Source organism: Perca fluviatilis, chromosome 7 (assembly GCF_010015445.1).
Source record: "Perca fluviatilis chromosome 7, GENO_Pfluv_1.0, whole genome shotgun sequence".
NCBI lineage: Eukaryota > Metazoa > Chordata > Actinopteri > Perciformes > Percidae > Perca > Perca fluviatilis.
In genome coordinates this window covers 30,752,450-30,773,031 of record NC_053118.1, presented here as the reverse complement: position 1 = coordinate 30,773,031, position 20,582 = coordinate 30,752,450, and the positions used below count along the sequence as shown (strand labels likewise).

Genomic DNA, 20,582 nt, shown 5'->3' with positions numbered 1-20,582 from the left:
TAGATTGGCTCCATACCTGTGCAGGGCTGCAAATGTTCTCATTTGTGGGGATTTTTGGATGGCGATGTGTAACCGCAAAAACTTCCCAACAGAAATTAGGTGCGGATCATTTGCTATGGATGAAATTGGAAAGAGATAAATCAGTGTGAATTCAATTCAGTGACTCCTGCCGCTGTTACATGTCTGAGATAATGTCAGCTTCCCCCCCTTCAACGAAAACGATGACTGCAAGCGTCAATGCACACTTATTTGTGAATGCAAATTTTTGACCTTATCAATCTTTTGTTCTGTGAATATTAAACCGTGGCACTTTTCTCATTTACTTACTTTGAATACTGACAGGGGAGGAAAAAAAAAAAAATCATAGATGTCAAATGAAATTTGACAGAACTCAAGAGCCATGAGGGATTTCTATCCTTTAAATTGTGACAGCATATAATAAGGCCCAATCATTTTAATTAAAGAGCTTAATCCAGCTGCATTGAGAAAGGTAATCAGATCTCTGGGGAGTCCTGTGATTGCCTGAAAGCCTAAGTAGAGTGGAAGGATTTTAGAGCGGCGTTTCTCGTCTATCACCAAAGCAGATCTCAGGGGAAAGTTGGGAGAGGCTGAGGTACAAATGGAGGAAAGAAAAGAGGCGTTGTCCGGTCTCCAAGGGTCGCAGCCCCTGTCCTGGTCTGCCTTTTTCTTGATTTTGTTTGCCATCTTCTATCTACTTTTCTACTCTGAAACCTCCCATTTTCTGTATTTTTGTCGCATCTGCCGATTTTCAATGTTATTCATCTAACTTTTCATTTTTCAGCTCCATCTTTCTCTGTCTTCCAAATCTACCCTCCTTTGTTCTTGCTTCTTATCCTTTCTTTTACCTGGCCTCTCTATCTCTTTCTTTCTTTGCTGTCTGGCCCCGCTCTCCCATACCAACTTTAGATTGATCACAGTCATTACCTCCATTATTTAGAGGGGATTGAGTTCTTAACTGGGCCTCGCAAGAGCCAGTTAGGTCACACTGGCTGGTGATATGGATTACTGGAGGCTACCCAGAGTGCACGGCGTCCTGGGGCAGCCAAAGTACATCTTTAATCACCTGCCCTTCCAACAGCAAATGGCTCTTTAATGACATTGTGGTAGATGGGTTCACCCCAACACAAGGGCAAAGACATGCATATCTAAACATGGGATGGCCTCACCAACCAGGCTTTGTAATAAGTAGGCAGATAAAGACAGAACCTTTTTCGTTCGTGTTGAATAATAATTCTTCACTCTATCATACAGAGATTAAAAAGCTATCAGCTCTGACTTGTGTTGTCCTTACTGTCAGTAAAATTAAAGAAGTACTCTGCCATGTTGGAAAATATGCGTGCACAAAAAGGGACTTTTAGACAAGTCACTCGGCGTCTATTTTATCTCAGTACATTCATTTCAGGGGTAGATTTGTTGACATGTTATGCCTAGCTTAGCAACAAGAAAATGTCCACCTTTGATGTGTCAAAAATAGGGTTGGGTACCGAAACACAGATTTCGGTGCCTCATTTTTGTTACACTCTGGTGCTTCGCAACGGATGTTACAGGCAACAGAAGCATCACTGCATGTGATGCTAGTTAAAATTACACTTGGCAGCAGGTAACGTTTGCCTGCTGTTAGCTAGGCTAGGTTAGCTGGCCTGAACACGGTTAAAATGCTGAGAGGTAAACAGTCTAATGTGTGGCTGTATTTCACTCGAAAGGATTCCAACACAGGGACGTACAACAGTCTGCAGCTAAAGACACAGTGTAGGCTAGCTGCACATTGTGAGACACACTGGCCACTTGTTGTTGTAGGAAAAACAACACCAATGGGACTTAATGTTGCATTCAAGTGCACCTTGAGAAACTCAACCTGTTGTTGTAAAGTAGCCTTCTGCCATCTAGTGGTTCTTTTTTTTGTTGTATAACAGCAACTAGTGAAATAAGTTATTGTTATACTTTATTTAATTTAGACCATATGGTCTTAGCCTTAATGTCGCCAACTGTCGTTTTGTGCTCTTCTTTCTTTTTAAAGTATCAGTCAGGCACCGTTTACGCACTGGACTGTTTTAAATCGTTTTAGCACCAGTATTGGAAAAAAAACTCAAGCGATACCCAACCGTGGTTAAAAAAACTACTCCAAAGCTGTCTTTGCACGCCATTCAAAGGAATAGTTTGACATTTCTGAAGATACATTATTATTGATATTATTGCTGAGAGTTAGATAGGAAGATTGATCAAATAAAATGTCAGTGCGTTAAGTGTCGAGCCAGAGATAAGATTACGCTGAGGATGTCAAACTACTGTTTCTAGGTTGAAGAATGAACATTCACGCTTAAGTGTTGGAAGGTATATTTTTCCACTTTTGGTGGCTGTTTTCTTCTCATTCCAATCTTTGTGCTAAATTAGATAAGAAGATTTGTAAGAACCAAATCATGGAGCCATCTCTCTACTGAATTCCTAAAAATGAAATTGATATTGATCTTCACACTTCACAATCAGAGCAAGCAAGGAGATTGCCAAAATGTTGGATAATCCCTTAATAATAGCACTTGAACAATGTAAGTTCCCCAACTGGTGTTTGCTGTTCACTTTGTCAATGTAGAGTCATGCTTCGCCAGAGAAACATTCTCTTGGGGAGAAATAATGCAGGTTATACTTTCCAGCTTTTAATAAATTAAAGAGGAGAAATGAGGGCCATCTACAAAAAGAAACAAAAGCAATCTGTGACGGTCAGGAGAATCAACATCACAGCAAAGACAACATGCCACCAGAAAATACTCCCTGACAATGACCAAAAAATCTTGGATTACCACTTTAAGATTATTGTGGTGGTGCCTTTATTTTAGCCCACTCACGGTAAGAACATCTGCCAATAAATGACGACTCACATTCAAAAACCTACTGCCCTTACATGAACCCCAAACCTTTACTTGCACCACACTCAGCCTGGTGACCGTGCCATTGAGAAGCTGCCCAGAGAAGCAGGTGTGATGGCAGCTTTTTGCTCACTGGTGAGCACGGTGAGATTGAGTGAGTTAATCGCTGTGATTTCAGGTTGTTTTGATGCCTGGCACACCGGAGCCGACTGGGAGTAGGGGGGTTGCTAATTGCAGAAGGCAAAGAGGTCGCTGGCGTTATGCTCCTGGCATAAACATTATTCATCAAGAGTGACAAGGTCAGCCACATCATAAACAGTTCGCAGATTCATTATTTTCTTGTGGTAATGGCTTGGGCTTGATGTGAAACGGTAATGTATAGTTATGTTGATGGCTTTTAAACCATTAGGGTTCGATCAAAACTGATGGTTGTCAGCATGAAACCTGAAAATGTGTATTGCTTTAGCTGAAGTTCAAATGTATGCGAGAGAATGAGTACTCAGGTTTTCTTTTTTTGTGTTCATACTGTGATCTTGTTAAATATATAAGCGTCGCAGTTTTGATATTGCCTGTAGCTTGTTCAGCCTCAACTCAAATTAAACAGAACATAAATTATGCACAACTAATAAGTGAAGTCACTGCTTCCCCTTTTCAGAATCCAGGGACTTTAAATAAATGTTCCAGTCTGGGTATTGAGTGCAACAGCCTGGAATAATGGCCTTTTCATGCCAAATGTTCTTGTTTAGATCAGTTTAGGCATTGTCTACTGAAAACACACACAGCTATACAAGTAGAGGTCAATTAGTCATAGCTGCACCACGTTGCATCACCAGCGCTCAATCCTCTGCTGGCAACAGCAATCTATAGACGTCCTTGCTGGATGGACAGATCCCGTTAGGGACAGTCTGAATAAACGAACTGCTGCAGCACTTACAGAATGAAAAGACAAACTGATGAATGTAGTTTCATTTTCCACATCATGTAATCCAGTTCGTTATTTCAAATATAAAGGTCTAATTTACTTTGTGCATCCCAAAAATTAGCAACTTCAGTCCATGGCTTTTCAAAATAGTATCTTAACTTTGCTCAGTGGCTAGCAGACTGTGGTTGTACCGGGCAGCTTCCAGGTCTGAATGTATATCTGTGTGAATGTGATCAGGGCGTTCCTGCAAAAGAGAGGTTGCCTCTCAGTGAACCTTCCCCTGAATAAATAAAAGTTAATAAAAAAAATAATAACTGCCCTGAGTGAAGATGTTCAAGTACCATGGTTTTTTTTGTTGGTCAAATTGATTTCACTGTTGTTGTTAAAACCCTCAGCTTTGATCATGAGCTTTGGGTGATTAGCAAAAGAATGGATCGTGGATACAAGCAGCCATAATAAGTTTCCTTCAAAGAGAGGATGGGCTCCCCTTATGGTGCATTCAGACCAAATGCAAAAGAACAAATAGTTTGCGTGAGGTAGTGTCTAGAATTAAGAGCATCACAGTGTCACTTTAATAACCAGGATCCCCTTCCTCTCTAATTTGTTTGCTGCCATCTAGAGATTTTTTGCTGAAGTCCCAGTAGAATGAGAGAGTAGAGTTTAACAGAACTCTGAATGAACTTTTCCGCCATTCTTCTCTTCAGTAGAATTGTCGCCTGGCAATGCCTAAATCCCACTGGACACGTGTTGTGGAGGTCATAGTGTTAAGTTGACTTAATGTTACATAACCTGGTGGAAAATCATTGTAGTGCGTGCTGCTCTGACTCGCGCAGAAGCCCGAGACAGAGCCTGTTGGAAATAATAGCCTTGCTCTTGCACTTTTGCAGTGAAAGCCCTGTTAGAGATAAGTTAAGGAGCTCAGACATCCTGAAGGAGCTTGGGGTAGAACTGCTGCACTCACACGCTGAAAGGTGTCAGGTGAGATGGTTCAGACTTCCTGGATGCCTCCCTGCGGACATGAGACAGACAGACATGACCGAGTGGGAAGAGGCCCCGGGGACGACCACTAGAGGGATTATATATCTCATCTGGCCTGGGAACGTCTCAAGATCTCCAAGGAAGAGCTGGAGGATGTACCTATGGGGAAGGATGGATGGCCCGGTTGGATGGAGTATCTTAACAAAGCAGAAGATTTGAAAAAGAAATGTTGTGCGTCATGGTTAAAGTCTGTGCATTTGTGAGAAGTAAGGTCATAGGGTAGTATCTGTTTTGGCTGTTGATTGTATTTTTGTTGCGGGTTCAGAGCAGGAAGTAATAATAATAATAATAATATTAAGGCATTTGTCATCATGTGTTTTATGATTTTGTTGTTTACATATTGCTAGAGCAAACCCTCTTGCAGCTTTCCACTTCATTATAATGCAAACGTCCTATTTCCTGTATGTTTATTTCCCACCTGCTACTGTTCATTACTTTAAAGATCTGCATTCAGAGAAGGCAGCGGGTTTCATGAAAGCGCAGCAAATTTCACAGTTTGGCGTCAGTCAACTGTAAGAGAAGAGTGTTAGGAGTATAAATGTGCCTCAAATCCATTTCAAAGGTTAATGGATTGGATGCTCACAAACACCGAAATGCTAAAAGAAAAATGCGTACATTTCAAACATTTCAAACATTTAGCTGAAAGCTTTTATCCAGAGTGAGACGCTCCAGTCCTTGAATGCCATTCAATACCTCAGCTTGAGTAAATAGACAGCATTCACCAAAGGCTTCTCGCTGATTCCTCTTATGTAAAGGATGTCTGTCATTCTTTCACCACAGGTCATGACAGAAACAGATCTGCTGCTCCAAACATCTGATGTATTTCTTAACTAAAATGAGAACCATATATAATGGCTCACAAAAATAGCATGACATAATTCACTATTGATTGCTCTCCTGCTGGCTGATCTTCATTTTGTGTGACGCTTTAGTGCGGACAACTCAGAGGCATTGGCATCGATCAGGTGGCGCTCCCAAGGCAAAATTAAATTTCCGTAGGTCTTACGTGTGGCAGCAAGTCCTCTGTATTACATACACTGCCATGTGGTGTTGTTTTATGAGTCAAATATATTGATCCACTGCTGTCCACATTTCTTTCAGAACATAGCAGCTATTTGTGTAACATGTCAATGTGATCTCATGCACAAACACATGGATTAAAGGGCTTATTATTTTTGCAGAGCTGTCTATTTCAATAATATAGATTGCATTTTGTTTGATATGTACATACATACCATGGCATAAATCAATTATCGCCTGAATAACTCCTCACTTATATACCATTTACTACTTTATCATGAATATAAATCAGGGCTTTTTGCCTCTGAAAGTCGAGTCTGATACCAGTTTGACTTCATTTTCCTGCCTCTAGAAATATAAATGGGTCATTTAGTTTTTAGCACACAAACCTGTTCCTCATTCTAATTTATACATTTAGAAAGACATGTACAGTTTTAATTTTCTACTTTTGTCTACATTTTGGCATATAATCAATATAAATTCCAAAATGTTTTTAGCCACTGAAGTGAATTATCAGTTATGTATCTGTTAAACATCCAAATTTCCGACCTCGCATATCCTCACCATGTGTTTCACCATGTAAAAGGCTGCAGCTTGTATTTATTATGTGTCTATTATGTGCTGGAAAAAGCAGATGTTGTTACATTTTGTTGAGGGGGCTTTCTCTAAGAGCCTTGCAGCGTTTTCCAGCGGACTGGTCTAATTTCTGGTGCTTGAGACTGTTAGCGCCTACACTTTGTTCCCTGGAAACTTTTGTGGTTTTGTAATTCAATTCCGTTGTGTTCTGTGCATCTTGCAGCGCTTCTATATTAGGACATGTTTCTAACTCTGCAGCATAGTTTCTAAATGCTGTACAGGTGTTGTCAAAGTGGTGAAGATAATTTCTTCATTTGCTTTTGTTATTGTGTTTTTATCGCCCAGTCCTATGTTCTTGTCCTCTTCACAAACTCTTTAAACATGGTTTGGGCAGTGTCTTAAACTAAAATCTTAACTCACACCAATGTGTGACACCAATCAAATTGACAGAATATCTATCTTTTAACCCAACTCTCACATAATCCTAACGAAACCCGTTTTACTCACTCAGGTTTTCAACTATGGTAATAATCTGGCATTTTTGTTTTGTTGGTATGTTTAGTCTTCCATGTCCAAATCTCAAAGACTGACTAAACAAGTTCAGCCACCTGTTTGTTGAACATTACATGAATAAAACATGTTTGCCCCTAAATGATGAATGAAAGCCATATGATTCAAAAACAAATGATCTATTTCCTCTGTGCAGATGGCGTTCCTGGAGCAGTGCCCCTACCGCTATCCCCTGGGCTCAGACCGGCACTACCCTTGGCATCTTTAACAACCCTCACGACGCCAAAGCTGGCACCTGCGGCCTTAGCGATAGTCCCGAGCCCAACTGCAGCCACAGCCACAGCCCCAGAGACTACCTCAGCTGCTGGAGGGGACTCGGCTCTAGACTCACCCTCAGAACCAGACGTGGAGCCTCAGGCCGACCCTGAGGCGGAGACAGACGCGGAAACAGAGGAGGAGAAAGCTCGGCGTCTTCTGTACTGCTCGCTGTGCAAAGTGGCGGTCAACTCGGCGTCGCAGCTGGAGGCTCACAACAGCGGTAAGAGGCGTGTGAGATACATGCCGTGGTGGAAGAAGTATTAAGATCCTTTACTTAAGTAAAAGTACTAATACTACGCTGTAAAAATACTCTGTTACAAGCAAAAGTCCTGCATTGTAAATGTTACTTAAAGCTATAGTGCGTAGTTTCTGTCGCCCCCAGGAGGAATTCTAAGTAATGACAACAAAACTGTCGGCGCGTCCACATGATACAAGCCTCCCGTGATCACATACCACCCCTCCACGCAGTTGCTAGTAACCAAGGAGGACACGGAGGATTAAAAAACTGAAACTGAAATGAAAAATGAAACTGAAAACAATCAAAACCATTCTGTGTTTAATCATCTAATCATTTCAGCTGGACCTGTAGGCCTGTATATTGTGGGGTAGTTTAATTTATAATAAAACATCGTCATTTATAAACTACATGTGTTTTGTGTGCATAAATCTTAATTAGTAAAGTAACTAGTAGCTGTCAGAATAATGGAGTGGAGAAAAAAGTACAATATTTCCCTCTGAAATCTAGCGGAGTAGAAGTAGAAAGTGGCATGAAAAGAAAAGACTCAAGTAAATTACAAGTACCTCAACATTTGTACTTAAGTACAGTACTTGAGTAAATGTACTAAGTGACATTCCACTACTGGAGACATGTGCTACTAATGTAAATGATTTTTCCTTTTTATGTCATGCAATTTCCATAAAAAACACCCAAGCATCAGTGTTGTATTGTTCAGCCGATGTTTTTTGTGAAGAAGGTTGTTATGTGGTGGATTTCCACACAATGACCCAGTTTCAGTCTTGAAGTGTTCTTTGTCATCGTTATTGATTTATATTGGCTGTCTTCAACAATAATTGTCAAGTCTAAAAAACACATTTTCAAACATTTTGGGGGTTTGTCAGTAATTTCCATAGACTCCTTCTATTCAACTGTGATCAGGTACTGTATTGTGGGACAAGCCTTGCTTTAGAAAAAAAAGATTGTATTCTGAGACACTGTGTCAAACTAATTCCTAATACCCCATTCATAACACGCAGAGTATGACAGTACTCTGAGTCGTCTATGTTTTCAATCTGCGCTTCATGCACCGGAATGTCTTATTGCTTTTGCCTCATAGCGTACTTCTTTTATGGAGCGATGTGCGAGTGAGCATTTTATTAAACATTTGAACAAAAGAACAAATCAAACAACAACAGGGGCATGGCAGACACAAACACACTGACCTTTTCTCCAGACTGAAGCAAAGCAGTCTACACTAGATTACACAATTGACCTCAAAGTTACAGAAAGCCAGGCCAAGGCGTGCTTGTTCAACAGAGAGCGTGTGACGCTTTCATAACCAGCATGTGCACATCTTTTCATTCAGTGTCTCAGCAATATTCTTTTAGCTGCTGTGAAAGTGAAGGAAGTAAGGCATGTAGTATGGCTAAAGTATATATAAAATAGAGCAGTTTCAAATATGACAGGAGGGGGAGGGGCAATTTCGTCAACAAAAAAACTCCGTTAGTTTGAAATGTAGTGAATTTCCCAAAAACTGTAGCGTTTTTTTTGAGAACTGAGGAAAAGCTAGCTCACTGCACAACAGGTTGAAAAAAAACCTTTCTTGTCATTATTATGTTTAGCACTGTGACTACCCTGTTCCTTTTATCACCATTTATCATCATGACCCAGAATTGAATTAAAATGCGTGTGAGTGCTGAAAGCTGCTGCTGTTTTAAAGGGATAGTTCGGATTTTTTGAAGTGGGGTTGTATAAGCTACTTAGTTAGTGTATCACCTACAGTAGATGGTGGTCAGAATGCTTGTAGTTAGGAGAAGCAGACAGAAATACCAACATGTACCTAAGCAATATAGGCTAAGGGTACTGCTGTGGACAGGGACAGCACCAAAATCTTTTTATTTTAGCCACCTAAAAAAATCTGTTTAAGCTATATTTAGAATATCTTTACCACTTTACCCTGCCGTAAAACAGCCCTGTTCAAGTTTCCATGGGGGAATTGAAGCCGTTCTATGCTATTATCAAAGCCAACAGACTCCTTTAACAAAAACAGTAATTTTACCTCGCAGAACACGGGAGTTGCTGGTCTACCGCTGCCTCGATCGGTTAGTTAGTTTGTGTTTTTGTGTGACTTTGGTGTTTTGAAAGGGTTAGGAACTAACAAAACTAACAAACAAACTAATATAAACAAACATTCTAATTTTAAAATGTTATTTCTATGGTAATACACTGACTATGAAAAAAAATCTGAACTATCCCTTCAAGAGCACACCTTGACACGACCTGTATCGGCAGGGAATCAAAATGGACATAAAAATGGCGAATGCACATGAAAGTCCAGTCACTTAAAGTGATGGTTTGGAGTAATTTACCCTAGGGTCCTTTGCACCATGACCTCGAGCCAAACACCCCCCCAGAAGCTTTATTCGAATGGACCCACGTTTGTATCTCTTAAATGACCCCACTAATATTGTCCGAAATGATACCAAAGGTCTACACTAGTACATATAGGTTATGCACTCATAAAACGATGGATTGGAAAGTTTGTAAGTACACCAGAAGTTTATGTAAATAACACTTGCCTGCTGGCTTCTGCTCTCTGCTGTTGTTGGCTGCGAGCAGTAGATGCTTAGGACGTCTTTACAAATTACAACACCGAAAAGAGATGCAACAAAAATATTTTTTAATTTAACTTATTTTTTAAAGTAAGTGCTGTAATATAACTAGCAGGAGACAAGTAATAATTGAGGTAAGTTTGGAGACATTACCTTATTTAATCATTAAATTAATACATATTTTTTTGTATCTCTTTTCGGTGTAGTAATTTGTAGACAGCCCTAAGCACTCGTCTAACTGCAGGTAGCAGCAGCAGCAACAGAGAGCAGAAGAGAGCAGGCAAGTGTTCATAAACTTCTGGTGTACTTACAAACTTTCCAATCCATCGTTTTATGAGTGCATAACCTATTTGTACTAGTGTAGACCTTTGGTATCATTTCGGGCATTATTAGTGGGGTCATTTACGAGATACAAACGTGGGTCCATTAGCCCCTGCGCTAAGCTATTCAGCGGCTAACGCTACTCTACGCTAACTCGCCCAATGTTAGACCCAGGTGAAAAAAGCTTCTGGGGGTGTTTGGCTCGAGGTCATGGTGCAAAGGATCCTAGGGTAAATTACTCCAAACCATTACTTTAAAGACTAGTCTATATCCAGGAAGTTCCATTTCCAGGATTGCTCCTTTCCCACTCGAAATTCCGCCGGATGTCCGTTACCTTCCGCTTTCTGTATGTTATTTATGAGGACTATCTTGGTTAACTGCTCCTCAGATCTCTGCAGGGTAAATCCAGACAGCTAGCTAGACTATCTGTCCAATCTGAGTTTTCTGTTGAATGACTATAACAACCTTTGAATGTATGCATGTTCCACCAAAACAAGTTCCTTCCCGAGGCTATTTTGCAGCAGCATCGGTGCTCCGTCCGGTGCTTAGCATCGCCCATGACAATTGTGATTGGTTTAAAGAAATACCAATAAACCAGAGCAGGTTTTTCTCCCATCCTGCAATGCTGTGTGGACTAGCCAGACCCTCCTCCGCATCGCAATGTGAGACTTAAGACTGAGCTAAACCTCAATGCAAACAGTGCCCTGCGGTGACATGCAAGTAAGCAAGATTTGTGTGAACCATGACATTTTTCATAGGAGTTCTCTAGTTTTATCATTGACATTTCAGGGTAATTTACAAGTTGACCCTTTCACACTGACCCTCATATCTCCTACACAAGAAAAGGGACAACACCTTCCCTTCGGGCAGCATGTATCGAATGAAGTTAATCTACTGACCGCGTTGCTTCTTGTTTGAACTTGCAGGTACGAAGCACAAGACGATGCTCGAGGCCAGGACCGGCGTGGGTTCCATCAAGTCTTTCCCCCGGTCGGGAGTCAAAAGCAAACTGGCTACAACCACCAAGTCAACAACGGGCCTGCAGAACAAAACGTTTTACTGTGAGACGTGTGATGTGCATGTCAACTCAGAGACGCAGCTAAAACAGGTGAGAGGGACAGAGAAAGACTTTGTAAACTTCTTCCAAACTTTACTGCACACAAAGCGAGTTTAAGTGAAGTTTTTAAACATAAATTCAAGCAAAAAGAGTGAAGAAAAGATTGGTCTGGAATATAGTCAAACTACTAATTACAAGGTCATGGCATTGTACTGGATTTTACTGAGTTATGGAGATACAAAGGTAATATTTTACTAAATTTTATCATTATTTGACAGTTCAAATATCACTTTTTAACATTTTGCCTTTGAAGTAATAGTCGACATTTTGCCAAAGAAGCTTTATTGCCGTTGAGTTATGAGAGAAGATTGATACCACTCTCTTATCGGTCACCTCTAATTTCACTGTGTCTGTCCAAGAAATAGTCCAGCACATAACCCTTCATAAAAGTTCAAACTATTCTTTTTCTCTACAGTGAAACAGACGGATTTCAGAGTGAAACAGAATTCATGGGCGGATTTAAATCACTCAAAGATGGGGCATGGCTTAGCAAGTAGACGACTAAAGGCTACATTCACGTTACAAAAAAATGTGGCCCATATCCAATTTATTTTTTGCTCTTATGTGACACAAAACTGTTTTTTTTAGAGTGGTTTGGACACAGAAATCAGATTTTTTTTCCACTGACATTTCTGATACATACCCCATCACTGGCCAATAGACCGCAGTAAGAAGGGTCTTATCAGAATTCATGTGTTTTTCCACCTAGTCCTGCCCTACTGTGCTGTGATTGACTGATAGTACTCGTTGCCTCCAGGCGTCCTTGTGATTGGATGATATGTGGAATTATGAGTGACATGAGTAAAAAAGAAAACCTGTATATTAACACCCTGGAGTTCAAGATAAAATTCATTAGAATAGAGCAATGATTTACAGGAAGTGGAATTTTAATATTTAAAAAACACAAAATACACAAAATACAATAAAAAGACTAGAAAGATATTTGGCACAGAAGATACACAGCATACAGATAACCATAAGTATTTAAGCTTAAGCCAATAAATACAGGGACATATAAGAACTTGGAAAATGCATTTTCACTTCACTTTTTCTTTGGCTCATTCTTTCTCTTTTGATGCACTTAGATTTCGTACAACATATCCTCAATGTATCATCGAGCACCCAATTTACTCTGTGCATGTGTCTGAATGTACTGAAAGTACTTTGCTCTTTATCTGTGAAAACCTTCTTATTTAGACTCATTTACTTCAGTGTCAGATTTCCATTTTGGTTGGATTTAAGATTATTCTTTGAATACAAAGATGCACCGCTGCTACTAATGATCTTTCCTTTCATCCAGCTGCGCTGCTGTCACAGCAAAGCTTTCCCTGCCTGAAATCTCTTGCAAAAATCTGGCCAAGAAATTAAGTTTCTCCAGCAGGAGTAAAACTAATCGAGTTTCTCCTAATCCATCTCCTCAAATAAGGAAAAAGGTTGCTAGTTTACATGATGTTAAGGAAATCAGGTCAGAAAGCTGACGCAAATCTGATCTCTTTGTGATATTTTCCTCAGTGTGGCTTGGCTGAAAACTCATCCTAGTAATGTGTATCTTGGTTGTTGCTTTGGGGCGCCCCACAATTCCTTTTTTCTTGTAGTTGGTGATCATTCTGTCACTGGGGGGGGAGTGGATTCCATCTACAATACTTACTCTGTTTTGTCCCAGCTAACCTTGAGATTTTTCACTGAAAACTGGCTTTTTCTGACAGGCTTTGTATGAATTTTTCATGCAGGGCCTTTTACTGAGTACTTCTAAAACAGCAGTGATTCTCTGTGAAAAGAATCCACCATGACACATTTCAGTTACAGCTGAAAACCAGAGGAAAAGTGTGATTGTTAAATCCAATGCATGCACTTGTGAAATATTAGACATAGCCAGAAATCTGCCTTCTGTTGTCAACGTGTACTCACACTGAATTATTTATTGGCTTGAGGTTACAGGGGATTTCTGTGTATGTCATTCCATATTATTTTTTACTTGTTTATTCAGATCCACTGGTTGTCAGAAACTGTATTTAACATGAGAGCATAACATGTCATTTAGTAAATGCTTTCTGCACTGTACTTTGCAGAGCCATTACTGCGGTCGTTTTCACCATGGGTGGCTCCAGTCGCAATAAAACATTTAAAGATTTAATACTTTACGCTTTGAGGCAGGAGGTGTATTTCTAGTCCTTCCCTCCTTCTCTGTTGGTCAGGTTCCCACCTCGACGCATGATAAGCTATCTATACCTGAAATGGCATCCAGCTTGAGGATGCAATAACAGGCATCTGGAAAGCAAAAAAAAAAAAAAAAAAGATATGGACGATTTTCATTTTCACAGTTTTTCTATGATATAACCAGGGAAAGGTGCAGTATCTAAACCAGTATTTCAGCAGATTGCGATGAAACTGGTCAAACCTTCCCATTGAATAGCTAATTTGTCCGACAAACTATCATTCGGGTCCCGTTGACCCGAAGGACAAAACAAGGGTTAATACAGCACCTTAGTGCTTGTTTGTACAGTATTTTGGTCCGCTTAAACTGTGTTTAAATGTGCTCTAGAAATAAACTTTACTTACTTACTTTACAAGAGACAGGGTTTAGAGAGCAATTCTCAACAAAGTAAACGGAAGTACATAACCCTTGTTTTGTCCTTCGGGTCCCGGTGACCCGAAGGACAAAACAAGGGTTAAGGATATGAATGCTTCCTGGAAAATGGATCATATGGTTTGGGTTCCCCCTAAAATTGTTAGATTGCCAAAAGATTTTCTGAGAACGTTCATGCCCCCTGAGGTTGAATTGTTTTGATTTTAATGACACAAAGACCTTTCCTCTAGGGCCATCCTCAGGACGCGTGACAGGATAGGCTGTGTCAACCCGTTCTCACTCCCAACTCGACGCAAAAATCACCCTTTTGCGTCTGTATGGAACGCAGCGGGCAGAGCAGCAGCTTGACCGCGGCGCTGTAAGATGACGCAGTATTACAAGCAACAACAGTAGCGAGTAGTATGAAAGACCGAAAATCCACATGGTTGGTTGGGGTGGTGGATGGGTGTCCCCGTTTTTGTCCCGCGTGTCACTAATACGTACATTTTGTAACCCCACCAGTGTTGGGAGTAACGTGTTACAAAAGTAACGTAATTACAGTAATGTATTCCTTTTTGCTGTAATGCAGTAATATAACGTGTTACTAATTCAATATCGGTAATATTATACCCGTTACAATCTCAGTAACGCGAGTTACAACACATTTTAACGCAACATTTAGTGGTGTTTTGTTTTGTTAAAAAAGAATTTCCTGTTGCTGTATTCAATGGTTGAGATGACTGCAGAGACAGATACATTTGCAAAAGTGACGCCAATAGTTCCGATCCAGAGCGTCAAAAAGAGACGCCAAGAGTCCCGACCAAGCGTGTCTAAATATGACGCTAAAGGAGACTTGGGACTAAGAATGTGTTGGCTGTGTTGTACAACCTCTGTATTTTCAACGGGTGGCAGTATGGAGCAACTCCTCCGCTGCCGTGGCTACAAACTGTAGACAACAGTTCTGTGTAGAGAGAAAATACAGAGGGCACTCCTGTAGAAAAATATTTTTTATTTGTATTATTTCTATGATGGTAAAAAAGTATATATTGTACGCCCAATATACAATAATCAACCTTAATAACTGGACTTTACTGCTAGTATTTGGTATCCAATATTACATCCATTACACAGAATCTAATTTCATAATGTAGCAAAAAAAGAGTGGATTGTATCTTTAATTAAAGGAAAAGTAGCAATATGATATGATGAATGTAGCCATCTAGCTCACCAATATCGTAAACATTGTTAAATGACTCAGCCTAGATACTCAAACTTGGAAGCTGATGTTACTACAAGACCGTTTTTTCTGATTGCTCTGTTCGCTCACTGCTGGTGAGGAAATGTAAAATGTCAATTGTTTTCCTCTGTGTGGTTTCTATGGTTGCCAGGGTTACACAGCGAGCCGTGGCTATTTAAAAGAAGTTCAGCCGTCATAAACTGGGCAAATGGCAGTGCATGTTCATAAGTACAGCAGCCAACATCTTTCTGCTTGACGCTTGTCGTGTTTAAATTGGAAGCAATGGAGGCAGAAAGAACCATTACTTCCTTCCTCAAAAAAAAATCTGCTTTGACTGGCTCGCCTTGGTAACGTTAACCCCTGGCCACAACAACAGCAAACTGTATTAGTTCTAAAATATTATGAAGGTTGGAGAAAATTGACACTCAAATGTGGGTTTTAGGCATAAATATAAAGTCACAGATAGACACTTAAGAAAAATGTTCTATCCTGTTTATACATTTATTAATTATTACTTTTAATGTGAAAAAGTATCTTTAAACATTGCAGCTTTGACCACAGTAGAGTGACATGCTGAAACCAACTGTATAGTGCGATTTAGGAACTGTCTGACTTCATTTAAAACTTCTTTTTTTTCTTTTCAGCACATCAGCAGCCGGCGTCATAAAGACCGAGCAGCAGGTAAACCAGCCAAGCCTAAATACAGCCCGTACAGCAAACCGCAGAAAGGCCAGACCAAGCAGCCGGTGAGTCACTGCACGCCTCAGTGTCATCTTATCAGCTACAAAAGTCCTGATGTCGACACAACAATCACAGTGACTCAGTTCTAATAGCCTCTTACGAGACAGATGTATCAACCCATAAGAAAAAGTTATTGTTTGACATCTGAGACTGTGTTCATTGTCATTCTCCTGTTCCAGCCACTTCCCGTTTCGGTAGTTTGCAGTCACATAAAAAGCATAGGTCTGTGCTTAACCCCAATATACCCTTCTGTCTTGCTCCGTTTGCATGGGAGAGAACATTGGACAAAAATCCATGCAGAAGTTTGGCAGTTAATTGTTTCTTTGCTTATAAGCAAAAAAATCCTATACACCTCGTCCAAAGTGTCTGTTCTTTAATATATCACATTCAATCTACTTGACGGCACCTAATTCAATAAAATGTCAACTTTCATCACCGGATCACCTGTTACCTGGCTTTTATTAAAGATGCATGGCAGGTAAAAGCTGGATTTAATTGGAAAACTTGATATTTTATTGACAAAAATGGCATGTATCAAGGCTCCGCTGAGCCAGCTCTCTGGAGGCGGAATGCAGACCGGGGTCGAATACTATTTATAAGTAATTGTAAATGTCGGTTTTAACTTCTTCGGAGTAGCTCAGCATGTGGTCTTCTGCATCAAGGCAGAATTAACGTCAGGCAAGTTGACAAACCACAGAATAAGAAGTGAACTGAAAGAACTTTTAAATACTTGGAGGTGATTGTTTAACTTTCTGGTACTAGCTGCCCATGTGGCAAACCCCCGGCCTTATTGCACTCCAGGCAAGTTAGAACAAATGTTAAAAGTTGTTTTGTCGAGTGGCAAATGACGCAGGATTGGTGGGATGCATAAAGGAGCCTTGTGGATTCAATGTGGGAAAGATATAGGAGAGCCTGACTTTCCATCTCACAGAAGCTCTCAGAAGACGGCATTAATCACACCCACTGTTTGCCGAGACGGAGTGCGGGGGTTACCAGTGTGGGGGAAATGACTTTTTCTGAAACCCATCATTGACTGAGTTAACGGAGAGGAGCTTCTTTGATGAGCGGAGAGTAAAGAATGCGTCCCATAGGGTTACGATGCCTGAGTCAGTAATTGATAACCCATGACGACGGCTACCATCCTGGTGCTGTGAGACCGTCGATTTTCCATTACTGATACAGAAGATTAGGCCAGATAACTTTGGTGACCTTCTTACCCTTATTGGGCTGTTTTTGGAGGTTGGGCGCTTTTTTTCTCTTTGTCCTTCTGTCATTTTTTTCTTTCATTTCTTCTTTTAGAATAAAAACTACATAACTCCATTCTCACTCTTAAAGCAGTTCTTCAATTTTTGATGTGCAAAAATTAAGGACTTTGAAATAACTAAATCCCCACTGGAAACAGACTGCCACAAAATAGCAGCATTTGTCAGACATGAAAGAGGTCACATGTCTAAATTGCAGGTATTAGTTAAGCGATTGAACAATTAAATATAATGTAAAGGGGCTACTATGTCTTTTGCTGTTTCTGATGTAAGCTCTGGTGTCTCACAGATCATCTGGAACCCTTTCAGCCATTAGCAGCTGATTTGTGGCACCCGTGTGATCCCCTCCCCCCAATCTCTCTGTGCCTGCACACTGCACTACAGCAGCAGCAGCGTCCTCAGCCACCTGTGCTTTCTGTTAATAGACCTTTTTCATGGCAGACATGTTGACATGTCATAGTAGGAAAAGCACAGTATTCAAAACCATTAATGATGGCTGCATTCCACTTAGGAGAGGCCCTGGTATTGTGCATGCTGACTCACTGAAATAGCTTACTGGGACACTTGATGGAATTGAGCCATCGTTAAGGTTATCAATTTCAGCTGTGCTTTTCCGACGAGTCAAAATGTCTGCTGTGAAAAAGGTCCATTCATTTTTCTTGTAATAAATCTGATGTTTGTAATGCCACCATGTTGCCTCTGTTGATCCAAGATTGTTAACAGTCTGGGAAATCAACAAAACAGATACACTGCATTGATAAAATGCAGACTGTAAAATGTCAGAAAGTAGAAAAAAATAAATAAAAGGTCCACCCCAGCGACCAATCTGATGTCTTCAGATTGCTTGTTTTGAGCCCAAAATCCAGGAAATTTAATTTACGGTGGTATAAGATGGAGAAAAGAATCCAATCCTCACATTAGACGCATTTTCCCTGAATAAACGACCTCAGCGATTATGAAGATAGTTGTTGATGAACATTCTGTAAATATAATCGATTAACTGGCAAATCATTTTACAACAAAAAATTGTGGCTTAGGATCGAGCCACAGTACTGGTTTGGTACCGACCAATAGTAACAAATATATAAAAGTACCAAAGGTTTGCATTGATTTTCCAATTGAATTTCCCTGTTCTTTGATTAAATAGTTCCTGATCTGGTTGTTATTTAGACAAAAAAACAGACTTTAAAAACAGCTTGTGCTTAGAAGACATTTAATGTTTGCACACTTTGGCTTCTTTTGTTAAATGAAAAAGTGCCTTCTTTATATTTCTCACAGTAATGTATTGAAAAAAGTATTGTTTTGGTATCTGTAGTTATGAAAGTATAAAAAAAAGGGATTTCTAGACTAGCCAGAAGGTAAAAATATGTTTGTGCTTAGTAGCACAATTTCCAATGATGATTTAGACCCGGCCTTTTTTTATTTGATGTGTTTACATTGTTTTGTACAGACTGTATTGATTGTATTTTGTCTTCCCCCACCAGATAAAGTTGTCCCTGGGTAAGGAGCGCCAGTGTTCGCCTCTGACCGCGCAGATCATACCTGCTCACCTGGCGGCAGTGGCAGCAGCCCTCAGCAACACATTCACACACCGCACGAACCACGCTACTAACCACGGCCCGACCCCTGCCCTCTTCCAGACACAGACCCTCCCTGCCGCACTGCTCCGCCCGGCCCCCGGGCCTGTCAGGAGGACCTCCCACCCACAAGTCCTATTTGCCCCTTATTGACCTGTCTGACCTGGGCGGTTCTGCACCGCCTCCTGTCAAGGACCAAACCAAGTGCTTCACCCAGACCAGGCCGAGGAGTCACGTCAGCATCTGCACTCCTTCTATGCATCCGGGAACATCTTCTCACCTCTCCTCGTATGGATTATCCCACATTTACTGTAAAGCTAACCGGACTGCAGCGAAGCACTGGACACTTCTTCATGATGGATTTATTTCTCTGATCCCACTGAAAAACCTGGGCTTCAGTATACAGTACGCTTTCTGTGCCATCCTGCAGCCCATTGTTCATACCCGGAACCCCCGGACCTGGATCTACATTGCACCGCAATAATGTATAAGACTAACCCCAGTGTACTATGCAGTGTCATTATTTCATGATGCAAGGCACAGTTTGAGCTAAAAAAAAATGCGGTAGGGATAAGCTTTTTGTAAAGATACAGCGTGGCACTAAGATCATTGCTTCAGTGGAGGAATAATGTTGCTCATAATTTAAAAGGCTGTTAATGATCATAAGAGCGAGCAAGGCCCTCCTCTGTTCCTGTATGCACTTTAAGCCCCTCCTCTGTTGATGTCTACATTAGATGGCTAGACTGTGTTAGACTGTATGTGTAAGTGTCGTGATGTGTGTGTTTGTATCTGTCCTTGCATATCCATGTGTGTGCAAGTGTGTGCTTGTCCGTGTGTGTGTGTGTGTGTGTGTGTGTGTGTGTGTGTGTGTATGCTTCCCATCCACCACATGCAATCCTTGTTGATATCCAGCACACATTGTTACTGACCATGTCTCGGGCTAGAGGGACCACAAAGGCTTGTGTATATTAACTGTCAGTGTGTAAAAGGTGAACAATTTCAAATAAAAAGAGTCCTAATTTGTTAATGCTCGTGATCCTGTGTAGTTCAATTCAATTTTATTTATAGTATCAAATCATAACAAGAGTTATCTTGAGACACTTTACAGATCTCTATAATTTACAAAGTCCCAACAATTCTAATAATTCCCCCAAGAGCAAACAGTGCGACAGTGGCAAGGAAAAATTCCCTATTAGGAAGAAACCTCGGACAGACCCAGACTCTTGGCGCCGGTTGGGGATGTGATGAACAGTGGCAATAATAGTCACATTAAAGATAATGGAACAGTGACTTCAAATGGTAGTCGTAGTAGTTCATGTCATATCAGGGCGCTGCAGGGCGTTACAAGATGTAGCGTGGCACAGCAGAGCATGGATGGACGTAGCAGGAAGCTGCAGGGTTCAGCAGGACGCAGCATGACATTGCAGGGCACCGCAGAGCTTAGCAGGGAGTGCAGCAGGACCACGGCGACAGCTGCAACCAAGATCTTGGTGCCAACGTACTCCAAGGAAATATACTGGGTGGAAAAAGCATAAGGACTCCGGGGAGTAAACTCCCCAGTGCTAGGTTAGTAACAAGCATTTCTGGGACGGGATGCACACAAATGGAAAGGGAGAGGAGAAAGCAGCTCAGTGTGTCAAAGTTAGTTCAGTATATGCAGTACTTC

The 20,582-nt window shown here is 40.8% G+C and overlaps 1 protein-coding gene across 2 annotated transcripts in view; it reads left to right on the top strand.

Moving 5' to 3' along the window:
- The window catches only part of znf385d (zinc finger protein 385D), an 87,271-nt gene extending 67,319 nt beyond the window's left edge, over positions 1-19,952 (top strand). For both annotated transcript variants that reach the window (XM_039807057.1, XM_039807058.1), the window contains 4 exons: positions 7,145-7,486; positions 11,343-11,524; positions 15,981-16,082; positions 18,824-19,952. In XM_039807057.1, coding sequence (XP_039662991.1) covers positions 7,145-7,486; positions 11,343-11,524; positions 15,981-16,082; positions 18,824-19,069 — 872 coding nt within the window. In that variant the 3' untranslated portion in view covers positions 19,070-19,952. The remainder of the gene's footprint in view (positions 1-7,144; positions 7,487-11,342; positions 11,525-15,980; positions 16,083-18,823) is intronic.
- Positions 19,953-20,582: the final 630 nt, after the last annotated feature.